Consider the following 23,341-nt stretch of genomic DNA (forward strand, 5'->3'; position numbering starts at 1 on the left):
CTGGCCGCGGTGCCGAGATGGTGGCACTCGAGGTGGTGGTGGCACTGGAGGGGGGCGAGAGAACGCGTGGGGCGGGCAGGGTACCTCATGCAGAGATGCCACCGAGCCATTTTGCTCACAGATGAGAAGACGATTGCTCCAATTGCCACTATCACTCATTAATGAAATATCAAAGTGTCTCCATGCTCAAATGAGCATTGATGTACTGCTCGTTATTGAAGGATGACCACTGGCAGCTTCCAACAGAGTGGTGGCTATGTTATTGATCCCTGACGGATGATGGGCTTAGACGGCCCCTGACCTGGATTTGAACTAACAGCCTCCTGATGCTTTAAATAATCATCATCATCATCATCATCATCCAGTGTCTCTACTGCTGGATGAATGTCTCTCCACGCTGTCACCATCCCTCTTGGTCGTGCAATGTCTCAATCTCTCCTGCACCTCCGCTGATCTCATCGATCCATCTCTGTTGTCTACGTTACTCCCCTGGCAGCTCTGCAGCTGACGATGCATACGGGCACTGTCCTAAAAGATAAGAACTCAACTTCACTGAGCATATTTTCCGTGGGGTGTCGCTCCGTCTCCTCTGCTGCCACCGTGGGTTTGAAACTCCATTCTCCAGCTGCCCAATGCTCTGGACTGGCTGCCCCCCTTCTAGTCCAGGCTAAAGACCTTCCTGCTCGCCCCTGACGATGCCTATCTCATGCACAAAACATTTTACATCAGCAGAAATGATGGCTCTCCGTGTTTCCCCGTGACGCACACTTCCCACTGTTTTGTACAGCGTTCTGAGATAAGGTTACATTCGGATGTTACATAAATCCGAGTTGTATTGTGGAGCAAACAGACACATTTATAAATCGCACACACACAGAGACATGCGCCACTTTAAATTCGTGCCCTGTGATCTGCCATATTAAAGGGAACGTATAAATAACGTTTTGATTGATTGATGCTTTAATCTCTGACCGCTGTAGAGAATTTAGCTGGGGGAGGTTGCAGACATTGATCAACTTGCTCGCCACAATTCCACACGCACCTTCTATCAAAATATCCCCCTGGTGTTTTGGAATAATAAAAGCACGGACGTTAGTTGTTTCAGCACATCCTTTGTTATTAACGTACACACAGCTGATGAGAACGATGGGACAGAAGCTAGACACAAAAGCTCGCAAACCCACGGTCATCGCAATCAGAGACCCGCAGTCATCACAGGGACCAGCAATCATCACAATCAGAGACCAGCAATCATCACAATCAGAGACCAGCAGTCCCTGCCCGGCGCCTGTACGAAAGCAGAGGGCACGAACGGGCTTCAGCTGATATTGGCAGCTCCGCCGATGCCCGTGAACGCTGCCCATGAACGCTGCCCATGAACGCTGCCCATGAACGCTGCCCATGAACGCCGAAATAACTCCATGCGCGTGATTTTTATTCCACCAAACGAATCCTTCCGAGTCCGGCAAGGCCATCAGAGGCCACTGGGTGACCACACCAGGCCGGTCACTGCCACGCGTGCAACCAGTCCCGTAGAGATCCCACATCACGAGCGGGGTCCTGCTCCTCCTCGGCCGCCACACCCGACAGCCCAATAAATAGGTCAAAGTAATGGTGAAGGTGCAACCACGAATGTTACCTTGGCTCATTATTGTACAACCATCGATTCTTGAGTTGTAAGCGGAATGGCAAACGTCGCTCGGTTAGTCCAGTGTGGTACGATGCCGTTAGTGAAGGTGGTGGAGGTCAAGGCGCAGTCCTGCAAGTGCTGGGCTCACGTCACTGATGGCAGAAGGGCCCCCACTAGGGGCTGCTGGAGAGAGCTACTCTCGGTGTTTATTTCCTGCCTTTTCGCACTGACCAGATGTCCGGGTAGACGGAGACAGCAGAATCCCATTAAATTTCGATTTAAAGCTTTCGTGACTGCAGGGATTCATCTTCTTGGTTCTTTCGGTAAAGTCACGTAGAAGGGAAGTAATAAAATAATAAAAATAAAACATAATAAAACAATTCTCACGACGTTTCGGCTACAACGCAAGCAGCCGTCCTCAGGTGAAAACCAGGTCCGTCGAGGCGACAGTCTGAATGAAACAGCACACGAGCTTGGAGCATATATATAAGCTGGGCGCATTGATTAGTACTGCATATGCATGTGCATTATGCAGGATTAACAGCATCAAAGGGAGCTGCAGTTACTGCTGCTGCTGCAGTTTCTGCTGCTGCTGCAGTTGCTGCTGCTGCTGCAGTTGCTGCTGCTGCTGCACTTGCTGCTGCTGCTGCACTTGCTGCTGCTGCTGCACTTGCTGCTGCTGCAGCAGCAGCAGCAACTGCAGCAGCAGCAGAAACTGCAGCAGCAGCAGCAACTGCTGCAGCAGCAGTAATTGCAGCTCCCTTTGATGCTGTTAATCCTGCATAATGCACATGCATATGCAGTACTAATCACATTCCTGCATTTCCCATAAATATGCTAAATTCCTTTTGATATGCAAATTCCTTTGTCAATGCGCCCAGCTTATATATATGCTCCAAGCTCGTGTGCTGTTTCATTCAGACTCTGTCGCCTTGACGGACCTGGTTTTCACCTGAGGACGGCTGCTTGCGTTGTGGCCGAAACGTCGTGAGAATTGTTTTATTATGTTTTATTTTTATTATTTTATTACTTCCCTTCTACGTGACTTTACCGAAAGAACCAAGAAGACAGAATCCCATTGTTTCAACGGTCACGCTCTAAGATCGAACTCGTGTTATAACCGTTGCACTACCATACCAGCTACTAATTTACTCATTTAAGGCCAAGTTAACCTAGGGGAGGCCCATGATATATTGTGATAACCCTTGCCACTGATGTTATCCATGGCCGTGAATAACACTGGGGTCACGAAGTCCACCGTGCAGTGCATTAACCACTGCACCAACACTGTGAACACATGTACACAATCACACACAAAGCCATGGTCAATCCCCTGCTGGACGAAGGGCTGTTGGGGCAAGTGCCGTAGTGAGCATCTATGTACCCAAGGCAGCACACACGAGGGTGTTGTGGCCAGGCACATGTGCGGCCCCCATTGTATGCCGAGGATATGGAGCAATGAAATCTGCTCGTGTGCACGGTGGATCATTAACATCGCACCGTCGTGAGAAATGGCAATGGCAGGGGAAGCCCTTCGTCCAGCAGGGGATTGACCATGGCTCATGATGATGATGGTGATCACTGCCATATATATTATCCTCTGTGCACAATGCACAGCTCTGTGTTGATGCCGTTAGATGAGAGATATCACTTGGGACAAAGCCGTTGTCACGAGGTGAACAATTCCCAATCAAAGGGTCAATGACAATTTTACAGCGATAAATGGCAGCATAACCAATTGAGACTCATCTCTCGTCGTATGTTAATTAAAATCAAACGCTGAACAATTGTGTTTTTTTTAATTTTGCGAATTTTCTGTCGTAACCCAAAGATCCCAAGAGGACTCCTTTATAAATTAGATTCCCGATCCAATCAGGTCAACAGGATCGCTTGGCGAGGTGCTCCAGAGACAAATACTCATCATCCCAACATCGCATCGCATCTCATCGGCGGCAGACGCTGGCGAGGGCTCGGATGGGCGCTCCGTGTGACGTGACACCGCCGCGCCACGCGCCCGGAGTCCACGCGGCACGCGCCGTGGAGCCACCGCAGCGCGCAGCCTGCTCCGCCTGGATGTCGGTCGATATTCATCATTCATTACGAAGCTATCGCTTCCCCATTTGTCGACAAATCATTGGCGTCGCCGCCTGTGCAATGGTTTGCACAGCGGACGCTGCAACACACGGAGGTCGCCACTTTGGTCTCCTGGCCGGGCAGCTAAAGCAACGAAGCAAATTCCTTAAATCCACCACCACCACCCATGTCCGCTCACAAGTACGATTGGGTGCACCGCTGTTAGTCGATCTGCAGACCGTGTGCGGTGGGGTAAAGTGTGGATACTCGCACCTCGCTCAAGTTGTCTGCCCAGCGTGGGACACCGTCTCTACAGGGGCTCTCTAGAGCGCCCTTCCGCCAGGCTACGTACGGTGCGAAAGAAGTTCAACATACATACATACTTGCGCTAACGGCTTCGTATCACTTGGGATTTACCGATAGACGTTTGTCTTTCCACTTACAACTCAAGGACCAACAGGTGTACAAGAATGAGTGATATATAAAATAAATCTGTAAAAAAAAATCCCCTTTCACAAATGTGAGTTTTAGTCCAGAAGAATGGCCTAACGCGCAGCGTGAGAACCGCATCAATCGGAGCGAGTGACTGTGCATGCTCATGGAACAGCTGAACAACATAAATTTCTCAAATCATCATACGACTAATAATGTATTGAAATGCGGACTCGGCTGTCAAGGGCCACTCTTGCAGTCACAGCATCACCACCGGCGTTTGGCTTTAAGTCTTCCCCATGGTCACTGATTTCTCTCTACAAAGCTTTACTGCCACTCGCCTGAGTTGCTTACCCTATCCTTGCATTGAAATCGCTCGGAGCCTGCCCGTGCTCAAAGGCCCGGAGCTTACGTTCAAGTGGCTTTGTTAAAGCACAGCTCTGGAATAAAAACAAGAGTTGGAATTATGAGGAATTATATTTTGGTCGCAGACGAGTTAAGCTGCTTTGTTACTGGAGTGGACACAATTCAAAAGGGCAAATGAATATTTAATATAAATTAATTAGGCATCTGTTATTGCATCCGGTGCGCTGTTTTATCCTAATAAATTCACTAGTGATTATTACAATAACGTGTTTCTCAAAACCTGCCAGTTTAACTCGGCAGAGGCCCTCGCCATATAAACAAAAAGCGTGTATCTGTGTCTTGGTTCATCCCCATTGATAGCGACAACAACAACAACATCATCGTGATCCTCTCGGCACATGATGTACAAACACTGCGCCGCGCAAAATACACTTCTCATGACGTCAGCCTCACTGCAGGCAGTGAGGTTCACGTGGGGGGTTCACGTGGGGGGTTCACGTGGGGGGTTCACGTGGGGGGTTCACGTGGGGGGTTCACGTGGGGGGGTCACGTGGGGGGGGGCACGTGGGGGGTGACGGGAGGCAGTGAGGTTCACGTGGGGGGTTCACGTGGGGGGTGACTGGAGGCAGTGGGGTTCACGTGGGGGGTTCACGTGGGGGGTTCACGTGGGGGGTTCACGTGGGGGGTTCACGTGGGGGGGGTCACGTGGGGGGGTCACGTGGGGGGTGACGGGAGGCAGTGAGGTTCACGTGGGGGGTTCACGTGGGGGGGGTCACGTGGGGGGTGACGGGAGGCAGTGAGGTTGACGCCACCTGCCACTCGTTGTGTGCACCCGCGGGATTCACGCGCCACGAGCAGCCTGCACGCGAATTATGATGGCAGATGTTGCTGGGCTATACAAGAGATATCATTACTGATCGTCCCTTCATTGTAATGAAGCCCCTACTAGGTCATCGTATCGAGCCTCGGCCCGTTGTAAACAGTTTGTTTATAGAATGCAATCGTACTTGGCGACTTGCAATTATTTAACGTACGAAAACGTATCAGAATTCAGAGTTTTTTTGGCCAGGGGACCCCCTAATGGCAGCTTGTCCTTAGTCCAACATCTACATTTGGATACATTTAATGGCTTACATGAATTGTCGCAATCCAGGGTTACAATTCAAGTCAAGAATCAATGTTTTGTCGACTTTGCTATCTCATCTCATTGAGGCGGTTTTGTTTGCTCCATTAGCCTAATAGCAACATTAGCGTACAATTCACATACATTGTAAATAATCGATGTTCTGCAACGTGAGATTAACTGCTTGAATTGTGAGTGTAAGAATATATATTTTAATTAGTGAATTGATGCATCGTCACGTGCTTAACAATCTGTGCACATCTTGACAGAGTGGACGCCGCGTTGGCGTCGGGGAGTGAGCGCGAGCTGCCGACAGAGGCAGTGCCGTCGTCACGCGCGGCGTGCCCGGCTCGGTCTCATATCTGGGTCAGTTCATTGCACAACCGCCACTAACGGGGTCTGTGACACAGACACTGAAATCATGAAATAGCTCAGCGTTCCATGTTTCACACAGTGACAATCTGCCCTTTATTTCAGAATGATCCTCCGCCTTTCGATAAGAATGTGCCCAAAACGTCTCTCACTCGTTTCGTTGAGTATCTGTGTATTAAATAAAATACAACTTTGGAAATATTTAAATAATGTTGGTCGACATGAATTAAAGCTGCAAACGAGCTGTTGGCAAGAGGCAATGTTTGGTTTACATTGCTGCGGACGACGAATGCCACTGGAATCTAAATGCCCCCATTGTACCAATCATTGTAATGTACTTCCTGCGTGCCCAGATTCAATGCGAAATTTTGAATCAGCAATCATTATGCAGCGCCACCACAATTAATTAAGGTCATAGCTATTGCAATCGTAAAACGTAAACACAATTCAAAGGCTGTGTGGTGTTATGAAATCAATTACCAAGCGTTTATTTAGATATACACAAAACTGACAAATCCAAACACTCAATCTCCTTTGGTGTTTGGATCACATCGCCAAGAGGTGTGGGGAATGTTTCGTTGAAACCCGCAGAATTTCAGCTGCAACACTGAGGCGAATTGCCATGCATTCGCGGTGATCAGAAGCGAAATAAATCCCAGCACGAGTCGCTGGCAACAGAGCGGACGCCGTGCGCCCGCGTGTCAGTGGCCATGAGCACAGTGCACTGTGCATTGGGCTCAGCGGTTTTATCGGAACAAACAACAATCATTGTTGCAGCGCCGGAGGGTTCCATTAGAGGTTAACGAGCTCGGAGGAGCTGCTCCGAGAGCGATTTCCCGAGTCTCGCGGAGCCGCGTATTTGGTCTCCAGCAGATGGCACAACTAAACGGATGTGGAACACAACATTAAAATATTTGTGCGAATATGAAAGTTTTTTTTAAATCTTATTAAACTTGCTTTTATTATACACCTTAGCTAAGGCTGCTTCTACCTGTAAACACAAATTAATTGGATGAAAAATAAAGGCACTGCATTGGCAGTGGTCCATAAACAGAAATCATAATGATCAAAATTTGCTTCATTAACACAGCCTTATAACAAGAACATGGATAAGGCAGTGTTAATGAAGAGCACGGTGAAATGTTGTGATCATTACTTGGAGATGCAATTGTCATATTAACTTCAGAGTCAATATCTTGCAACACAATCCTGCTAATGCTATTGACGTCCTCGAACTCTACACCATCTCAAAATTAAACACACATCCACTGTGCGGAACATTCAACATCCCCTGTAGCACGACACTGCAATTCCTAGGAACGTGGTTCAAATACTACATTTGAAGCAGCATAATGAAAACAAATGTACTCGGTGATCAGTGAATTAAACCCAATTAACTACGTCACCTCCATCGGAGATTCACGTGGTGCACGTGCGCGTCTGTCTGTGTGTGTGTGTGCGTGTTCGCATATCGCGGCACCGTAGCGGTTAGCGTGCTGTCCTGCAACCCCGTTGTCCTGAGTTTGGACCACAGCCAACACCAAGGGCACACAGCTGAATCCGGTCGTGGGCCTCCCCTAGGTCAACTCAGCCGCTAAAGAGCAGTTGAGGGTGTGCGAATAACATCACGGGGGGAATGAAGGGCGGCCGGCATGGCGTCTGGGTCCCCATCTCCTCGTGTGCCGCCTTCGTCTCAAATATCCTCACTCACAGCCCTTGCCCCACCAGTCTATGCAGGCTACATCTTTATGCCAGAAAGTATTTGTGCGAACGGGCCATGCACATAATATGTGCTTAATCATATGTCAAACATAACTTAAAGCGATACATCTCATTAGGTAAATCACATACTGAACAAAAACGTTAGAAATCAAGTGCGATTACTGAATATTAAGGTAGCAATACCAGAACATGAGTATGTCAACATTGCCTTGAGGTGGCTCTCATTCATTCCCAGGAGTCATCGTCCCAATGGGGTCTCAAAGATCCTCCTGGCCACTGACCTCAGCCTCGCTCTCACCGCAAGCCGCTAGAAAGTGGCTCCATAGATGTGTTCTTGCCTGCGTGTGTGCGCGTGTGCGCGCTTTTTACGTGCACGTGAGCGTGCGTGCATGCATACACACGGGAGTGTTGTGTGCGTGTGCGAGTGTGCATGCATGTTAAAGCATGTGTGCACGTATGAGCGCGTAGGGGCATGTTCGGATATGTGTGTGTGTGTATCTGTGCATGCGCGCTTCGAACTCGACGACCCGAGCTCGATTCCTGCTCACGGTCAACACTAGTGACGATTCATTAAACCAGTTCTGGTCATACCATAGGTCAACTCAGCCTCAAATGAGTACCTAGTGCGGTGTGTAAACACTGCTACTGGGCAGACAAAGGCGGTGGGGCGTGGTTCTGGCCACCCACCCCCACGTGTGTCGTAGTGGCCTTCATCGGTGCTACTCGCGAACAGAACTTGCCCCAAAAGTCGGTGAAGGCTATAAGAGGGATCATTGCCGTGTATACATATTAGTAGATTTGTCTACAAACTCTACATGGACATGTGTGCGTGTATGAGCAGGTATAGTCTGAGACTCTGTGCGAATATCCCTGCGTATATCCACGTGTGCGCGTGTGTAGAGACGTCAATGTTGGTGCGGTGTGTGCGAGTCGCCGGTCGCTCTCAGCTGCAGCGGCTGCAAGCGTGCGATGGTCCAGACGTACCTCCCTCGCCGCTCTCGGCGGCTCCCATGCAGGGCAGGTAGCTGGCGAGGGCCTCCAGAGAGGCGGAGAGGCTGCTCTTGCTCTGGGAGCGAGGCACGCGGAACCCCAGGCCGGGCCCGCCGCCCGCCTCTGGCTTCCCCATCGCAACTCTCCCTGAGCGTCGCGCTGCCCGGAGAACAACGGAGTTCGACAGTGGCCGTGATCGATCTGGAGTAGTGGGCGGGGATGAGCGATGGGCTCGGACGCTTGGAGCCAGCTGGGTAGAGAGGTGTCACGGCGGAGATTGGCTTGCGATGTGTTAGCGGGACCTCTAAAGTCCAAACATTGTTTTTGCCCTCTTGGGATATTGTTTGTAAATCTCTTCTTGTGATGAACTTGCTTCAAACTATCTCAGGGCTACTCTCTCAAGAGGATCACAAATGTCCTAGCGGTAGAATCGGAAGATACAACTTTAGAGGCTTTCACTGCCGTGGGTAAAAACAAATAAATCCAAAAAGATATTGATGCGAAGTACGGGAACTCACGAGCATTATAGAAACAAACACCGACATTCTCCGAGCTCAGAGAGAGAAATAATGACTGGAACAATCTCTGCCAGAATTATTGACGGCAGGACGAGCGGCTTCGCATTCAAGCAAGGAAGGCGCTTGTCGCGACAAACACATCGGTGACCACCGCTGCTGTCACTGTCGGCAGTCGCGCGTCGTCTCGCCTGCCCGTCCTCCGCCTGGGCCACGGTCACGCTGTGGCGTCTCCTGCGGACTCTCCTCGCTCGCTCGGCTCCTCTGCGCATCATCCTCGGCGTGGACCGGCTCCGCGCCGCATCCTCACTCTCTGTTGCCACGGCGACGCGCGCCCATTGGCCGACGGGGCCGTGCGTGCGCGCGCGCGCGCCCCGGCACGCGGCACGTGCTCGTGCATCTCTAATGCCATGGCGACAGCTCGCGGCCCGTGCGCCCCTCCCTACCCCCCTCCCCTCCTCTTCCTCCTTCAGAATCGAGCCTCCTCCCCGGTCCCCTCCGCTTCACTCCGCTTCTCTCCGCTTCTCACCCCCCCCCCTCCACTCCTCGTGCCCGCCAGAGCCACGAGCCACCGCCCGTCCAATCCCATTAAAGTGGCTCGGGCGAAACGCGCCCAGACAAAGCCAATTGCTCGCCGTGGCAAAGGCTCCAAGAGTGGGATGTTGCCGGCACGACATATACGTGCACATGGACTCGTATCCAAGCTTGCAGGGGCCGTGCACTGATGAACGCGCACGTACATTGGGGCCTGATTCGCAGTGAATTTGTGACGCGTTTCTGTCGCTAACGATCGGTCACTTTGCCGTGACGAGGCGTCTCGGCTAATTGGTCGAGATGTCAAATTGGGCTCTCGGTGTCAGCCGGATAAACGATGACTGCACAAAAAACCGAGTCCCATTAAACGTGTCTTTTCCTGCCTTAATTCCAGCTCTTAGCATAATAATGACAATAAAAAACGTTTTGATTTTCATGCAGCAAATATCTGTCTAGTCGGGTATGTGGGAAAGTGGGTCAAATGTCACTTGCAGTGGCATGAGATGAAATCATCTGAACCTCGTTTCTGTGAGTCTTTCTCTCATGGGATATTTATTCTCTCTGCGAGAGTTCCGAATGGATTCTTACAATGTATAATTCCGCCAGAGCAAAGGGGAATTTGCACCACGGACTTGAGTACAATGCCTCGAGGAGAGAAACGCATGCAAGCAAGTGGACGCTTTGACTTAACAGGACGGTGAGAAGACTCGAACAGAGCATGCGCACTCTACACTACCACACTGCAGCGAGCCGGCTTATACACGTACAGCATTGTTCTAATTGAACTGTAAAGTGCCTCTGCTGGGAAGGATGTGTCCCGGTCGCTCAGAGTAATTGGTAACCTGAGCGAGGATGAGCTCACAAATCAGCGTGCTCCATGGATACAACTCCATTCGTATGAAGCACTAATACACGCGTGCTGAGAATCGTGCAGACTAGCGCTCGTTCACAAGTTCGCACTGAACCAGCCGAATTCAAAACACGTTCACTCCTTTAGTACACCCGTACACATTGTAGGAGTCTAATTCATTAACAACTCAGCACTGTGTTCATCATTGTATATTTGAATATCAAATTAATATGAAATGTATGTGAGAATGTGATTGAAAACATCATATACCAGGGGAGGGCTGAGATCCATTTGGGCCCCGGGAAACGAGCTGATGTTGCATCTATTGATATCATAGCTATGTCCGAAGAGGCTTACCTGTGTATACGTCGATGATTTCATCGCGGGGCGCAGGTCCTGTTGCCTCATTGGGCCCTCGGTTTGTGGACGGTGCTCATATTGGTCAGTGTGCCCATGCATGTCACGTGATGTCTATGCAGGCAGACAGATGAGTTTAAGAGTCTTTTCAGTGACCCATTTTGACTCATGTATAATTGATCAAATTGTTTTTTTATAAGGATGCTGATTTAGAAGCCACAATTATGAAATTCACTGGCGAGCAGCAGACATTAGGCATTTTAAACATGTTCTTCTTGGCAATAAATTACTGTCTCTTTTACAAATGTAAATTACAAAATCGAATTCATCATTGCAGTAAGTAATTCCTCCCAGGCAAGTTTACGCTGCGAATGCTCTGTGCCAGTGCGAGAACGCAGGCGTGGAGTGAATCTCTGATAAGGTCTGGCATCGCTATTTTTAGCGCTCGCTACTTCCCCCGCAACAGAACATTTTGAAGAAAAAAATTAAAAATCCACAGCCCACGGCCAATGATCGGAAGCAAACGGGGCTGTTATCGCACGCTCCGTGGCCGACGGCGTGAATCGGCGAGACGAATTCCGCCTTAAAGAGCTCAGCAGCCGACAGCCTTCAAACGACAATCCCGAGTTTGAACATTCGCTTCTCCGTCGGCATCAAAGTGATCAGAAAGCTGTGTTTCCACGGGGGAATGGCCGATATGGACGGCGTTGAATGCCATCGTTTGCTACTGCGCAGCTGCGTTTCCGCTGAGATGGTCCGGGTCTGTTGACAAGCACAGGAGCCGACTTTCTTCTTTTTAGATATGATCCCATTTGTGCTATTGACGTCATGTCACGAGGCGGAAAAAATCAATTCGGAACTCTCACGGGGCAGCGTGTCGCCCTATATTAGACACAGGCCCGCGGAAGCAAATCTCACAGAACTTCTCCAGAGTCTTTTGAAGGGGCATTTCATCCCCTCCGCACACAGACGCTGCAATTAATCACATCCTTACTGTGAGCTAATTGTCGCATAGCAGTCAAAAATTATATTTTAAATTCCCAGAGCTATAGTTCAGCCAAATCAAACGGAAAGGAACACATTGAATATGATGGTTTTGGTGGCCAGTCATTGGTGACCATCAAATGCATTTGACAACTCCGTTTAACCCTGATTCAGCTCTCGGGTCTTAGTGGTGCTAGCTCAATGCTGTGACCCCTGAACCGCCGGGCTACCCACGCAGGTGACTTGCCGTACGAACAGCTCCACTTGAGCTGTCATTTTCGACCGTACGTTTCCCACTTAGAAAACCAACCCAACCTCCAAGCATGTCCTTAAAATAAAATAAACAACACGGTGCATCCTGGGCTGTCTGATTAGAGCTTGAAGTTTTGTTCGTAATAAAAACCTATCCTTAAACTGGAGATCACACATTCCATTATGTCTCTCTAGCGACTTGACTCTGATACCAGTGTGACATCGCTCCGAGACATTTGAATTCAGCACCACTGGAGTGTTCGAGGTGCGTATGCCGTGTTGGGGCGGCGTCTTTCTCGCCCGCAGCGAACCACCCACACTTGCTCAACCAAGTGTGGGTGGTGTTCACGGGTGTAAATTCCACATTCCTTTGCTTGGGGCGAGTTAGTCCATGAATACAACTACGGTTCACGAAAACTGCCGCAATTGCTTATTAGCGCGCGGGCTCATTACTGGTGTTCACAATGAAAGCCTCAATTCACCTTGTGACTTCGTTTCAGAAGACTGCAGCATTGCAATGTCGGGCCAATTCCTAAATGAGCGTTTATCATTTGCGAGGAAATATGTGCCCAGAGAACGCTCGGACATGCGAGAGATCGAGAGAGAGAGTGCTCATTAGTCCACGCGGAGGAGTCACGGACCCACTGGCTGTACTGCCACCTGCTGGTCACCTCGAAGCTCTGCAGGTCGGACGTTTCAGTTCACGGTGATCCTGACGTGATCCACCAAACCTCACGTACAAGGGGCAGATGAGGCTCACATGAGTCTCACATGAGGCTCACATGATGCTCACGTGAGTCTCACGTGAAGCTCACGTGAGGTTCACGTGAGGCTCACGTGAGGCTCACATGAGGCTCACATGAGGCTCACAAGATTCTCACATGAATTTCAGATGAGTCTCCTCCACCGGTGAAGGCTGCTGCCGCTGCCTTACATTGCACCCACACCGGCCACCACAGGTGCAATCACTTATCCCCGCATTGGGAAGTAAAATAATCTACCAACTGTGACAGACACAGACACACAGCAATGACAGACACCAATACCAATACCCCCATTGGCCGCTACATGACAGTGACGTCAGCACGACGCCTGTGCCAGTTCAGGTGCACTTTGACACACACACAGACAAAGATCCCCGTGTAGCCTGAACAGACTGTTGGGGCAAGTGCTGTTATCAAGCACCTATGAAGGCTGGCACGGCACACGAGGGAGTGGGTGGCCAACACCACGCCCGGCCGCCTTGTTTACACACCACACCAGGTACTCATTTGAGGCTGACTCGACCTAGGGGAGGCCCAAGGCCCATGACCGGTTCAGATAATCGTCACTGGTGTTGGACCTGAGCAGGAATCGAACTCGGGTTTCCTGGTTCGTAGCGCAGCACGCTACCCGCTACACTCTATTAAGATACACACACACACAGACTCACACACTGACAAAAAAAACACTGACACATACAGACACATACACACACAAACTCACACACTAACACATCCAGACACACACACAGGCTCACACACTGACACATCCAGATACACACACAGACTCACACACTGACACATACAGACACACACACACACAGACTCACACACTGACACATCCAGACACACACACACACACAAACTCACACACTAACACATCCAGACACACACACAGGCTCACACAGTGACACATCCAGACACACACAAACTCACACACTAACACATCCAGACACACACACAGGCTCACACACTGACACATCCAGACACACACACACAGACTCACACACTGACACATCCAGATACACACACACAGACTCACACACAGACTCACACACTGACACATCCAGACACACACACAGACTCACACACTGACACATACAGACACATACACACACAAACTCACACACTAACACAATCAGACACACACAGACTCACACACTGACACATCCAGATACACACACAGACTCACACACTGACACATCCAGACACACACACACAGACTCACACACTGCCACATCCAGGCACACACACACAGACTCACACACTGACACACGCTGACAAATATGCTTCCATTTGAAAGTTGAATGAAGGAGAAACTCAACCACGAGTCCTCTTTGCTTCTCTTCTGAACGTTATTTTATTTGTTTGGCTTCTGCCATTTCGGTGGCCGCCCAAGTCGCTCTTGCAAATGAGACTCATCCTGGTATCTGGAGTTCTCACCCGGTTCAACACATCCGCTTGAAGCTTGGAGGCAATAGGAGGAGGTTACATTCATTCTCAGCACCTTGCCAGCCATCAATCAACAGTCTGAGCCTGCGCGGACAATTGTTTAAGTTACATTTTCCATCTCGGTTTAAATAATAATGATGCCGAGAGCTTCACAGCAGCTGTGAGCGGCCCACGTGCGGTGCCTCTGCAGCTACGGGCTCTGGCCACAACTCAAACTCTGGCGATGATGGCTCGCTATCACCAGGAGCATCATGGTTATTTAAACACCGTATACATAACCTATATAGCAGTGAATGCATTTGAATCTGCACCCTGACAATTATGAATTCAAGGCCACAGTTTGAAACATTTTACATCTCGCACCCTCGGAGGTGTCTCCGTGGACCGGGCGTCGAGCAGAGATGTCGCGAATGTTTCTCCGTGTTTAATTCTCTTCCTTGTCGACGAAACAAGCAAACACGTCTCATGCTCGACATCGCCAGGGGTCCGTGCTGCATCGCTTCACAACTTGCAAGGGCGCGCTCGCTCCCGTCGCACGTGTGGAACGTGGTGACTTTAAACGTCGTGCTTTAGGCAGACACATACTGATAACAACAGCCCTGAGCCATTGGGTTGCTTGGCCAATCCCGTCAACGATGGGAGTCTGGCTTCGTGTGGAAAGAGGTGGGAGAACACCCGCTGCACGTACCAGGGGGAGACACTCACAGCTCCGCACAGACAGATTCAATGATCTATTGTGTTACTTCTGTCTCTGGCCACCTCGCAGTCAAAGAAACACCATCCGGGCTCAAGCAGACACATTGAGAGTGATCGTGTCACAGGCAAATCCACACACATACATACACGAATACAAACACAAAGATAAATTAACACACATTCAAATACACACACAACTACACCTAAATACACATGCACACATACAAAGACACACACATAAATACAAGAAGACAAAGATCTCCCGTATAGCCTTAATCGACTGTTGGGGCAAGTGCTGTTAGCGAGCACCTATGAAGGCCGGCACGGCACACGAGGGGGTGGGTGGCCAGCACCACGCCCAGTCGCCTTCGTCTCCCCATTGGTGATGTTTTTACACACCGCACCAGGTACTCATTTGAGGCTGAGTCGACTGAGGGGAGGCCCAGGATCACTCAGATAATCGTCACTGGCGTTGGCCGTGAGCAGGAATGGAACTAAGGCCGCCGGGTTCGTAGCGCTAACCGCTACACTACCGCTCCCCAAATAGAAAGAATCGTACACACACAAAGACACACGCACTACGGAAATATTCCGAACGTTTGCTCACAATTGTTACATTTGGCTTCAATTGTGATGCACAAAATATTGCATAATCTACATTCAGAATCTCAGAAAATAGTATACTTTATGAAAACACATCTTATTCCAGTTCTATGTACAGCCAGGCACGTGATTGCACAGTGTTTAAACAAGGTAACTGTGACCTGTAATTGGCAGAGGTCAAATCTTTTGATTTGCGGTCAAATCTCACGCGCGCTCTCCCCGTGGTCTCTAGCTGCATGCAAAGTTCCGGGCAGTAATTAAATTATCGAGGGCTCCGCGCGACGAGGTTAAGATCAGGGTCCCGAGTGGCACGCGCGGCAGTCTTTGTCTCCCCTGCACGAACTCATCCGGGGGCTCAGTAACCTCGTGAGTGGCCCTCACTCAGCACGGGCACCGATCCCCATTGACTCGCGGGGCTTGCAATCAAACTCATTTCACGGGGGATTGTCAAGTAATGGACTAACCACCGTGTTTCCTGCTCCATGGGTCTCTCTCTCGCGCGCTCTCTCATACCCGGCGCGCACTCACAATGGCACAGATAAATATCCTTCGTATAGCCTGAACACACAATTGGGGCAAGTGCCGTCAGCACCTATGAAGGCCGGCACGGCACACAAGAGGGTGGATGTGCGGCATCACGCCTCGTCGCCTTTGTCTCCCCAGTGGCGATGCTTACACGCCGCACTAAGCACTGATTTGAGGCTGAGCCGACCTTGGAGAGGCCCAGAACGGTTCAGATAATCGTCACTGGTGTTGGCCGTGAGTGGGAAATGAACCCGTGTCTCAGGGTTCGTAGCACAGCGTACTAACTACTACGCTACAGCTTCTAACGTCCTGACACACACGCACATTCTCTTTCACGTACGCAGAAACGCACACATAGTACACAAGTGAGAGGGCGTGCATCAAGGCGATAGGGCGATGAAAACCAGTTCGTGTCCAGCTGCACATCACGGGAACACGAGAGGTGGCGGCAGATTGGGATAGGCCTTCATCCAGCAGTGGATTGACCATGGTTGACGATGATGATGCGTGATTATGGTGTACAATAAAAAAAACAATCCCGGGCATTGCAAACTATTTATGTTAGCACCTTATACATGGCCTAGTGTGCAACGCTTACAGCTATCCGGTGTAATGAGAGCAGAGGAAAGCGAGCGTCGATGGGTTGGCCTCATCCTATCATCACGTATCATCACATATCATCACATATCATCACGTATCATCACGAATCATCATGTATCTCGCTGGCAGACGCGCGCCCTGTAGAGTTCTTGCAGTGATTGGCAGCAGCCCGGACGCGCACACTCGGTTCGCCTTTCACAAGTCACGCGGGACTTGTGGACACTGAAACGAAACCCTACCCACTCCTCTTGTCCAACAAGCAAACACTCGCACAGAGGCACATTCTAGTCAAGTTCGAATACAGCCAAGGCCTTCCCATGCCGCGTTGGTGGTGGGGGCTGTTTGACCAGAACTCACCGTGCTGATCGGTGCGGACTGACACAGCCAAGAGGAGGGGACCCAGGGCCGGCGCAGGGAGTCGTCATGGACTTTTTGCCGTGGCTGAGACTCGAACTCGGGTTGCTGGGATTCGTAACGCAGCGAACTAACCACTGCTCCACCGTTCCCCGTCATCGTTGCTATTATAATTATTATAATTCTAGTCGAGTATTTAAAGCTGACGGTCAACGACTTAAAATAAACAAATGAGACACTGGCTATAGACACACCACAGAGCACAAGTGTCAGTGAACTATTATGCAAATGCTATTGCTGTGCTCACTGATGATAATGATCAGGGTCAAATATGAAAATGTAAAGAATCAAAGTATAAATTAGACTATATTATCAAGTTTAAATGCAACTGCATAATAAATTAAAAAATAAGATAAAAAAATCTACAGTTGTATGTCAATCCATTGCTGATTGAGGCCCCTGCTCAGGCCTCATTGGTCAAATGGGTTGTTTTGACCATACTTCACCACACTGGTCAAGACGGTTTGGTGCAGATATCACTCGCCACTGATGATAGCCGTGGCTTGGACTCGATCTCGGGTCACCAGGTTCACAGTGCGCTAACCACTGCGCCACCGCTCTCTCCCGGGGGCTATTTAATATTATCATATTCTCCAAAACACATTGAGTTCTCCAGTAAGCGTGCAGGTGGAAACTTTAACAAACTCGCACTCTGTGAGTTACGTAAGATGCATTCTATTATCAAGTCATCCGAAAGGCGCTTTTCACACCAACAATGTTTTCAATGGAAATCAATCGGCACTTTCCAAAGACACCTTTCGAATGAGCACACTTACTTGTACGGGAGGGCTAATGGTGCTGGCGACACTCGACTCTTGGACAGATCGAGCTGCCGCTGCTGCTGTTCACTGGGAGGAGACTGCAGCTCGCAGCCTCCAAGTGCGATCGTTCAAATGAGCTCAGACGAACGGACACAATGAAGGATGCTCCACGTAGCTCTTCCCAGCCAGTGCTGTGATTCACAATTGATGTTTGGGTGAGGCCACGTAATCATCTGACCAAATCTGTGTGGGAACGACTCCGTCTGCTGCATATTGTTTGGGAGAATGTCTTCAACTCAGTGGTGAGCTGAAACGATCATTGACCCATTAAACGCTCGTACGCGCGACGATTTTATTTTGTTTGGCCCTGTCAAGTGGTTGCAGGGTCTCAACGACACAAGCTTCGGTCACATCATTACTTGGCCTAACCCGAGAATCGTTCATGAATCATGGCGTAGCAGCTTTGAAAGTCACAGCAACACTGAGCAGGATGCATAGCGCTGAGATTTTTGGGTTAAACCCAAGGTTTTAATCGCCCGTTCTTTAATGGTATTCTCTATGCAGACAATAACACCATAATGAATTAGCTTTTCCACTTAATTTGGTGAAATTCCAGCAATAAGAATTACAATAAGAATATATATATATGCATAATTTCGAATTAAGTAATATATTGTACATTTTTTTTATTTGTTGACTTTGTTCATTGCTGTATTTATTGTATTCATAATTTTTATGCGACCTTTTTGCAAACGCATTTTTTATTTTATAGTTTTTTGTTGTTGATTAAACCCGATTCAAGAGCTTTTTAGCTCACAGGGCTATTCTAAAACACATTCCTGCGGAGGGAGCTGGTAGGAACGTTGGGTTGCTCGGTCAATGGCCAGGGTCAACGGCGGCGTGGTGTATTCCGCAAAATATGGCCGACTGTGAGGGCGGGCACAAGCCGGCGTGAGTAAGTTAAACGTTGAGTTTTATAAGGGCACCACGGGGTGACCAGCCCCTCCCCACACAGCCCCACCCATCCCACCTCCGACCCAGCCCCACCCTCCCCACCCAGCCCCTCCCCACCCTCCCCTCCCCACCCAGCCCCTCCTTCCCCACCCAGCCCCTCCCTGCACGACGGACACAATAATCCCGTGTGGGCTGGTGTCACCTGGAGGTTCCTACCAGTATAAACTGTTCCATCAGTTTGAGTGCCACGAGGCGCGCACGTTCCTGACGTCGACTGTGTGGGAGAAGGGCACCCCCTGGCGTCAGAATGAACACGGCCACCCAAGGGATCTTCGAGATGCAGCAGTTCAACGACATTGTATCTCTGCTCCACTCTGGGAGTCGCTCCCATAGTCTCGGTTCCCATGCTCTGATGTTACTACTAATAATGGCCCTGCCCAAGTCAAGAAGTGCGTTGCACTCTCATCTAATACAGCTGCCCCCACCTCACGGCTGCCCCCACCCCACGGCTCCCCCCACCCCCCGGCTCCCCCCACCCCCCGGCTCCCCCCACCCCCCTGTTCCCCCCACCCCCCGGCTCCCCCCACCCCACTGCTCCCCCACGGCTCCCCCCACCCCACGGCTCCCCCCACCCCCGGGCTCCCCCCACCCCACGGCTCCCCCCACCCCACGGCTCCCCCCACTGTGGACTCGCGCCGCCTGCTGCTGGTCGCGTCACCTCGGCACCTCTCCCGTCGGAGGCAAACGACGCGCGATTGCGACGAGGACTGTGCACGGGGCCTTTCATGTTGTTGTTGTTGTTGTCGTGAAGCTTATTTAATCAACATTTGCTTATCGATGTCATCATGCCAGGATGCACGTTGCCGAGACGTGACGTCGCATTTTCAAAGCATTCCACGTGGACACGCGGAGGTCCACATTCGCATTAACGCGATTGCAATATGAATGATAGATGTTTCGCGTGTCCAAGGCCACGGACATTGTTACTGATTCAAAGACTCAGACATCTCTATTATGCAAATGGGATTGAAAGACGCCAGTTACAGAGAGAGTCCACGTGAATGACGGCATCGTGTAAACCATATTTACGCGAGATGACACATCACTCATGCGGAGCGATACATTTCCATAATTCCAATCAAGGCAGCACATGTGGCAGAGCCAAGTCGCGTCAAAGCAATGACTACATGGACGGGTCTGCCATGTGGACTGCTCCACGCTCAGGGGAGAGAGAGAGAGGGGGGGGGGGGCATCGTCACGCCGCCGACTCGCGCGCCCACAGCACGACGCCCGCGCCCCCAGTCCGGGCTGCCGTGGCTCCACAGCGGCACGGGCGGAGACACGAGCCGTGGCCAGGGGCCTTCTCCCTGAGCCACACCCTCCACGCGGCAGCTTCAACGTCACGTCGAGGGCACCGGGGGGGCTTCAACCCCCTCATTTGGTTGTATTGCGTCCAGTTGCCACTTTCCGAGCCACACCTAGCGGGCACCTGTGACAAAGCGCGTCAAAGCTCAGCGGACATCTCGCGGGTGAAGATTCTGACTTGTGGGTGCTCGTGGTGTGTGCACCTGCGCACACGCGGATTTAATCGCTCCATCTCTTCTCGCGTAACGTTTTATGCCAGGCTAAATGCTGCAACATAAAGCGACCCAGTGCGTTACAACCTAAATAAATCAGCACATGGCAGTGACTAAAACAGTGGAGTAAATTCCACATTCCTATGGCAAGGGTCTGAAATGCAAAAGGGAAGCGACTCTTGTTTTCCCCAACAAGCCTGACTGGTGAGCAGTATCTGTGCTGATGCTGGGCCGAGCTCCAACCAGGAGTCGGCTGCTCCAACCACGGCCTCCGCCCGGCGGGATCACGGGAGGGAAGCGCCCGAGCGTGGGAGCCAAGCAGCACCGACACCACGCCTTGGGAGACTGGCTCATAGCTCAGATCGGGCAACTAATAGACTTAAACTGCTCTTGAGCAGATTCGATTTCACACGGTTAATCTTTTACGAGTGTGGCGACACATGCATTTGCTTCTGATGGCTCACGCGATGCCGTATTTTATAAAGCGCTTCAAACAGCGTAAACCTGCCAGGTGCTAATGACAATGTGCACGCTACAGCACGATAGCATCGTACGCATCCGCACACACCGACTGTGCACTCACAGGGTCTCTCCGCGTGGGTGATGTTTGTGTGAAATAAATGCGATGCAGGCACCAGGAGAGATCCGTGTGGATAACTAAACCAGGCAGAGCTCCCAACTCCAGCTGCCGCTCTGTCTGTGCGCAGTGATGCTGAGCTCCCCCCGCTCCCTGGCCCTGTCCAGTCGAGGCCACGGCTGCTTGATCCTGAGCTGGCCCCGTTAGGCATGGGGGGAGGGAGGCCGTCGGCGGGCTCATGCAATGTACTAAAAGGGCCCGCTCAGTTACACACAAAGTGCTCGCGACAAGTGAACCACAAAACCGACCTCGGCAAGAAGCATAAAACATCATCATGCTGCTGCCACTGCAGCTGCTGCTGATGCCACTGCTGCCACTGCTGCTTCTGCCACTGCTGCTGCTGCCACTGCTGCTGCTGCCACTGCTGCTGCTGCCACTGCTGCTGCTACTTGCTGCTGCTGCAACTGCCACTGCTGCCACTGCTGCTGCTGCCACTGCTGCTGCTGCAGCTACTGCTGATGCCACTGCTGCAATTGCTGCTGCTGCCACTGCTGCCACTGCTGCTGCCACTGCTGCTGCTGCCACCGCTGCTGCTGCAGCTACTGCTGATGCCATTGCTGCTGCTGCCACTGCTGCTGCCATTGCTGCTGCTGCCACTGCTGCCGCTGCTACCACTGCTGCCACTGCTGCTGCCATTGCTGCTGCTGCCATTGCTGCTGCCACTGCTGCTGCCACTGCTGCTGCCACTGCTGCCGCTGCTGCTGCTACCACTGCTGAGTGTAATCCCAACTGAGTCGTTTGCAGGAAATGCTCCAGCATCTAGCTACGGGAGGAAGCCGGAGAAGCAGGAGGAACCCCATGCAGAACAGGGGGAGAGAATCTAACCTCCACACAGACAGGTTCCCAGAGTCGGAAATCAAATTTTACATCTAGGATTTAACAAATGAAATATGGTGGTTACCTGCCCGGGCTTAAGTAGAACATTAATACTTACGTTCAATAACTGTGTGTTAATTTACAGAACATATACATGTTCAGAGCTATTATATGCGAGACCAACCGTGTTCGTCACACGTTCGGCGAGGCTGTGAGATGGGGCTGGACCTCATAAATAAAGTGACGGCTTTATCGGCTGCACTGACTGTGCTGACCCCACCGCGCGGCGGCATTAATACCACAGCGGCTGCGAATGCAGAAATGCCCTTTCGGCATCAAGGTCCACATTTATAATTTCACGGTGATATTACCCGAGAAGCCACAGTGACAGGGTCGGGATGGAGTTCGGCAACGTGCGGTGTGCACTGCGTGTTGATGCATTTTGACACCGAGTGGAATAAACAGCAGCGATGGTTCCATCAGCGTGACGTCACGAGACGAAGACGTCTCCAAGCAGAGCGCTCAGCAGATGACGTCGTTGAATTAGTGCTGCAGCCACTTCAATCGACAGTTCACCGGATCATCATCATCATCAGCCATCGTCAACTGCTGGATGAAGGCCTCCCCACCGCACCGTATGTGCATTGTAATCAAATATAATCGCACGGAAAAAGGCACGCAAATTAAACCCACATTTTAATCCTGCGAGCTGTAAATATTTTAAATAAAGTGATACACGGCATGTTCACAGTGCAACTGTTAGTGACCAGAATGAGACCCTCTACTAAATGCAAGTGAGAATTTGGTATCGTGAAACATTTATTTAACGCAGGATCTCAGTGCTGTGGCTCACTGTCTCTGACGCAGCCATTATCCCCTCGAGTCAACGTCTCATCAGTGTGCAGTCATTGGCGACGACCTCAGACCATCAGAGCGCTACGCTTGGGAAACCTCTCTAACCATGGGTGGCATTCCGCATTCAAACCCCACGATTTCGGTGGTGCTGGCTCAGTGCAACGGCCACGTCTTGGGCCACTTTCATTTTGACTGACCACATCTTTTTTTTTTGAGCAGTCGATCCTGGTGATAAAAATAAACAAGCCCCAACAGTCCCGTCAAAGAGCTGCAGAGTCTCGGGTTCCCAGTGACAATGTGAGCGCGTGCCACACAGAGAGAGAGTTCCCCTGGATCGAGCGTCACGCGCCCGCGTGGCAGTGGCACCGCACGCCGAGCTCGCGGGGCCAAGCGGGGGCGGTGGGAGCCGCGCTACCGGCGCCCCCCTTCCATCCCTCCCCCCATCCCTCCCCCCTCTCACCCTCTCCCCCTCCCTCCCTCTCGCTATCCT

The 23,341-nt window shown here is 50.9% G+C and overlaps 1 protein-coding gene across 1 annotated transcript in view; it reads right to left on the reverse strand.

Annotated features, from left to right (window-relative positions):
- Positions 1-9,533, reverse strand: part of LOC133347446 (regulating synaptic membrane exocytosis protein 1-like) — a 28,592-nt gene extending 19,059 nt beyond the window's left edge. The window contains exon 1 of the mRNA XM_061559702.1: positions 8,703-9,533. Within this exon, the coding sequence (XP_061415686.1) occupies positions 8,703-8,844 (142 nt within the window). The 5' untranslated portion in view covers positions 8,845-9,533. The remainder of the gene's footprint in view (positions 1-8,702) is intronic.
- Positions 9,534-23,341: the final 13,808 nt, after the last annotated feature.

This window comes from Lethenteron reissneri, chromosome 26 (assembly GCF_015708825.2).
Source record: "Lethenteron reissneri isolate LAM-NWPU_2019-01 chromosome 26, ASM1570882v1, whole genome shotgun sequence".
NCBI lineage: Eukaryota > Metazoa > Chordata > Hyperoartia > Petromyzontiformes > Petromyzontidae > Lethenteron > Lethenteron reissneri.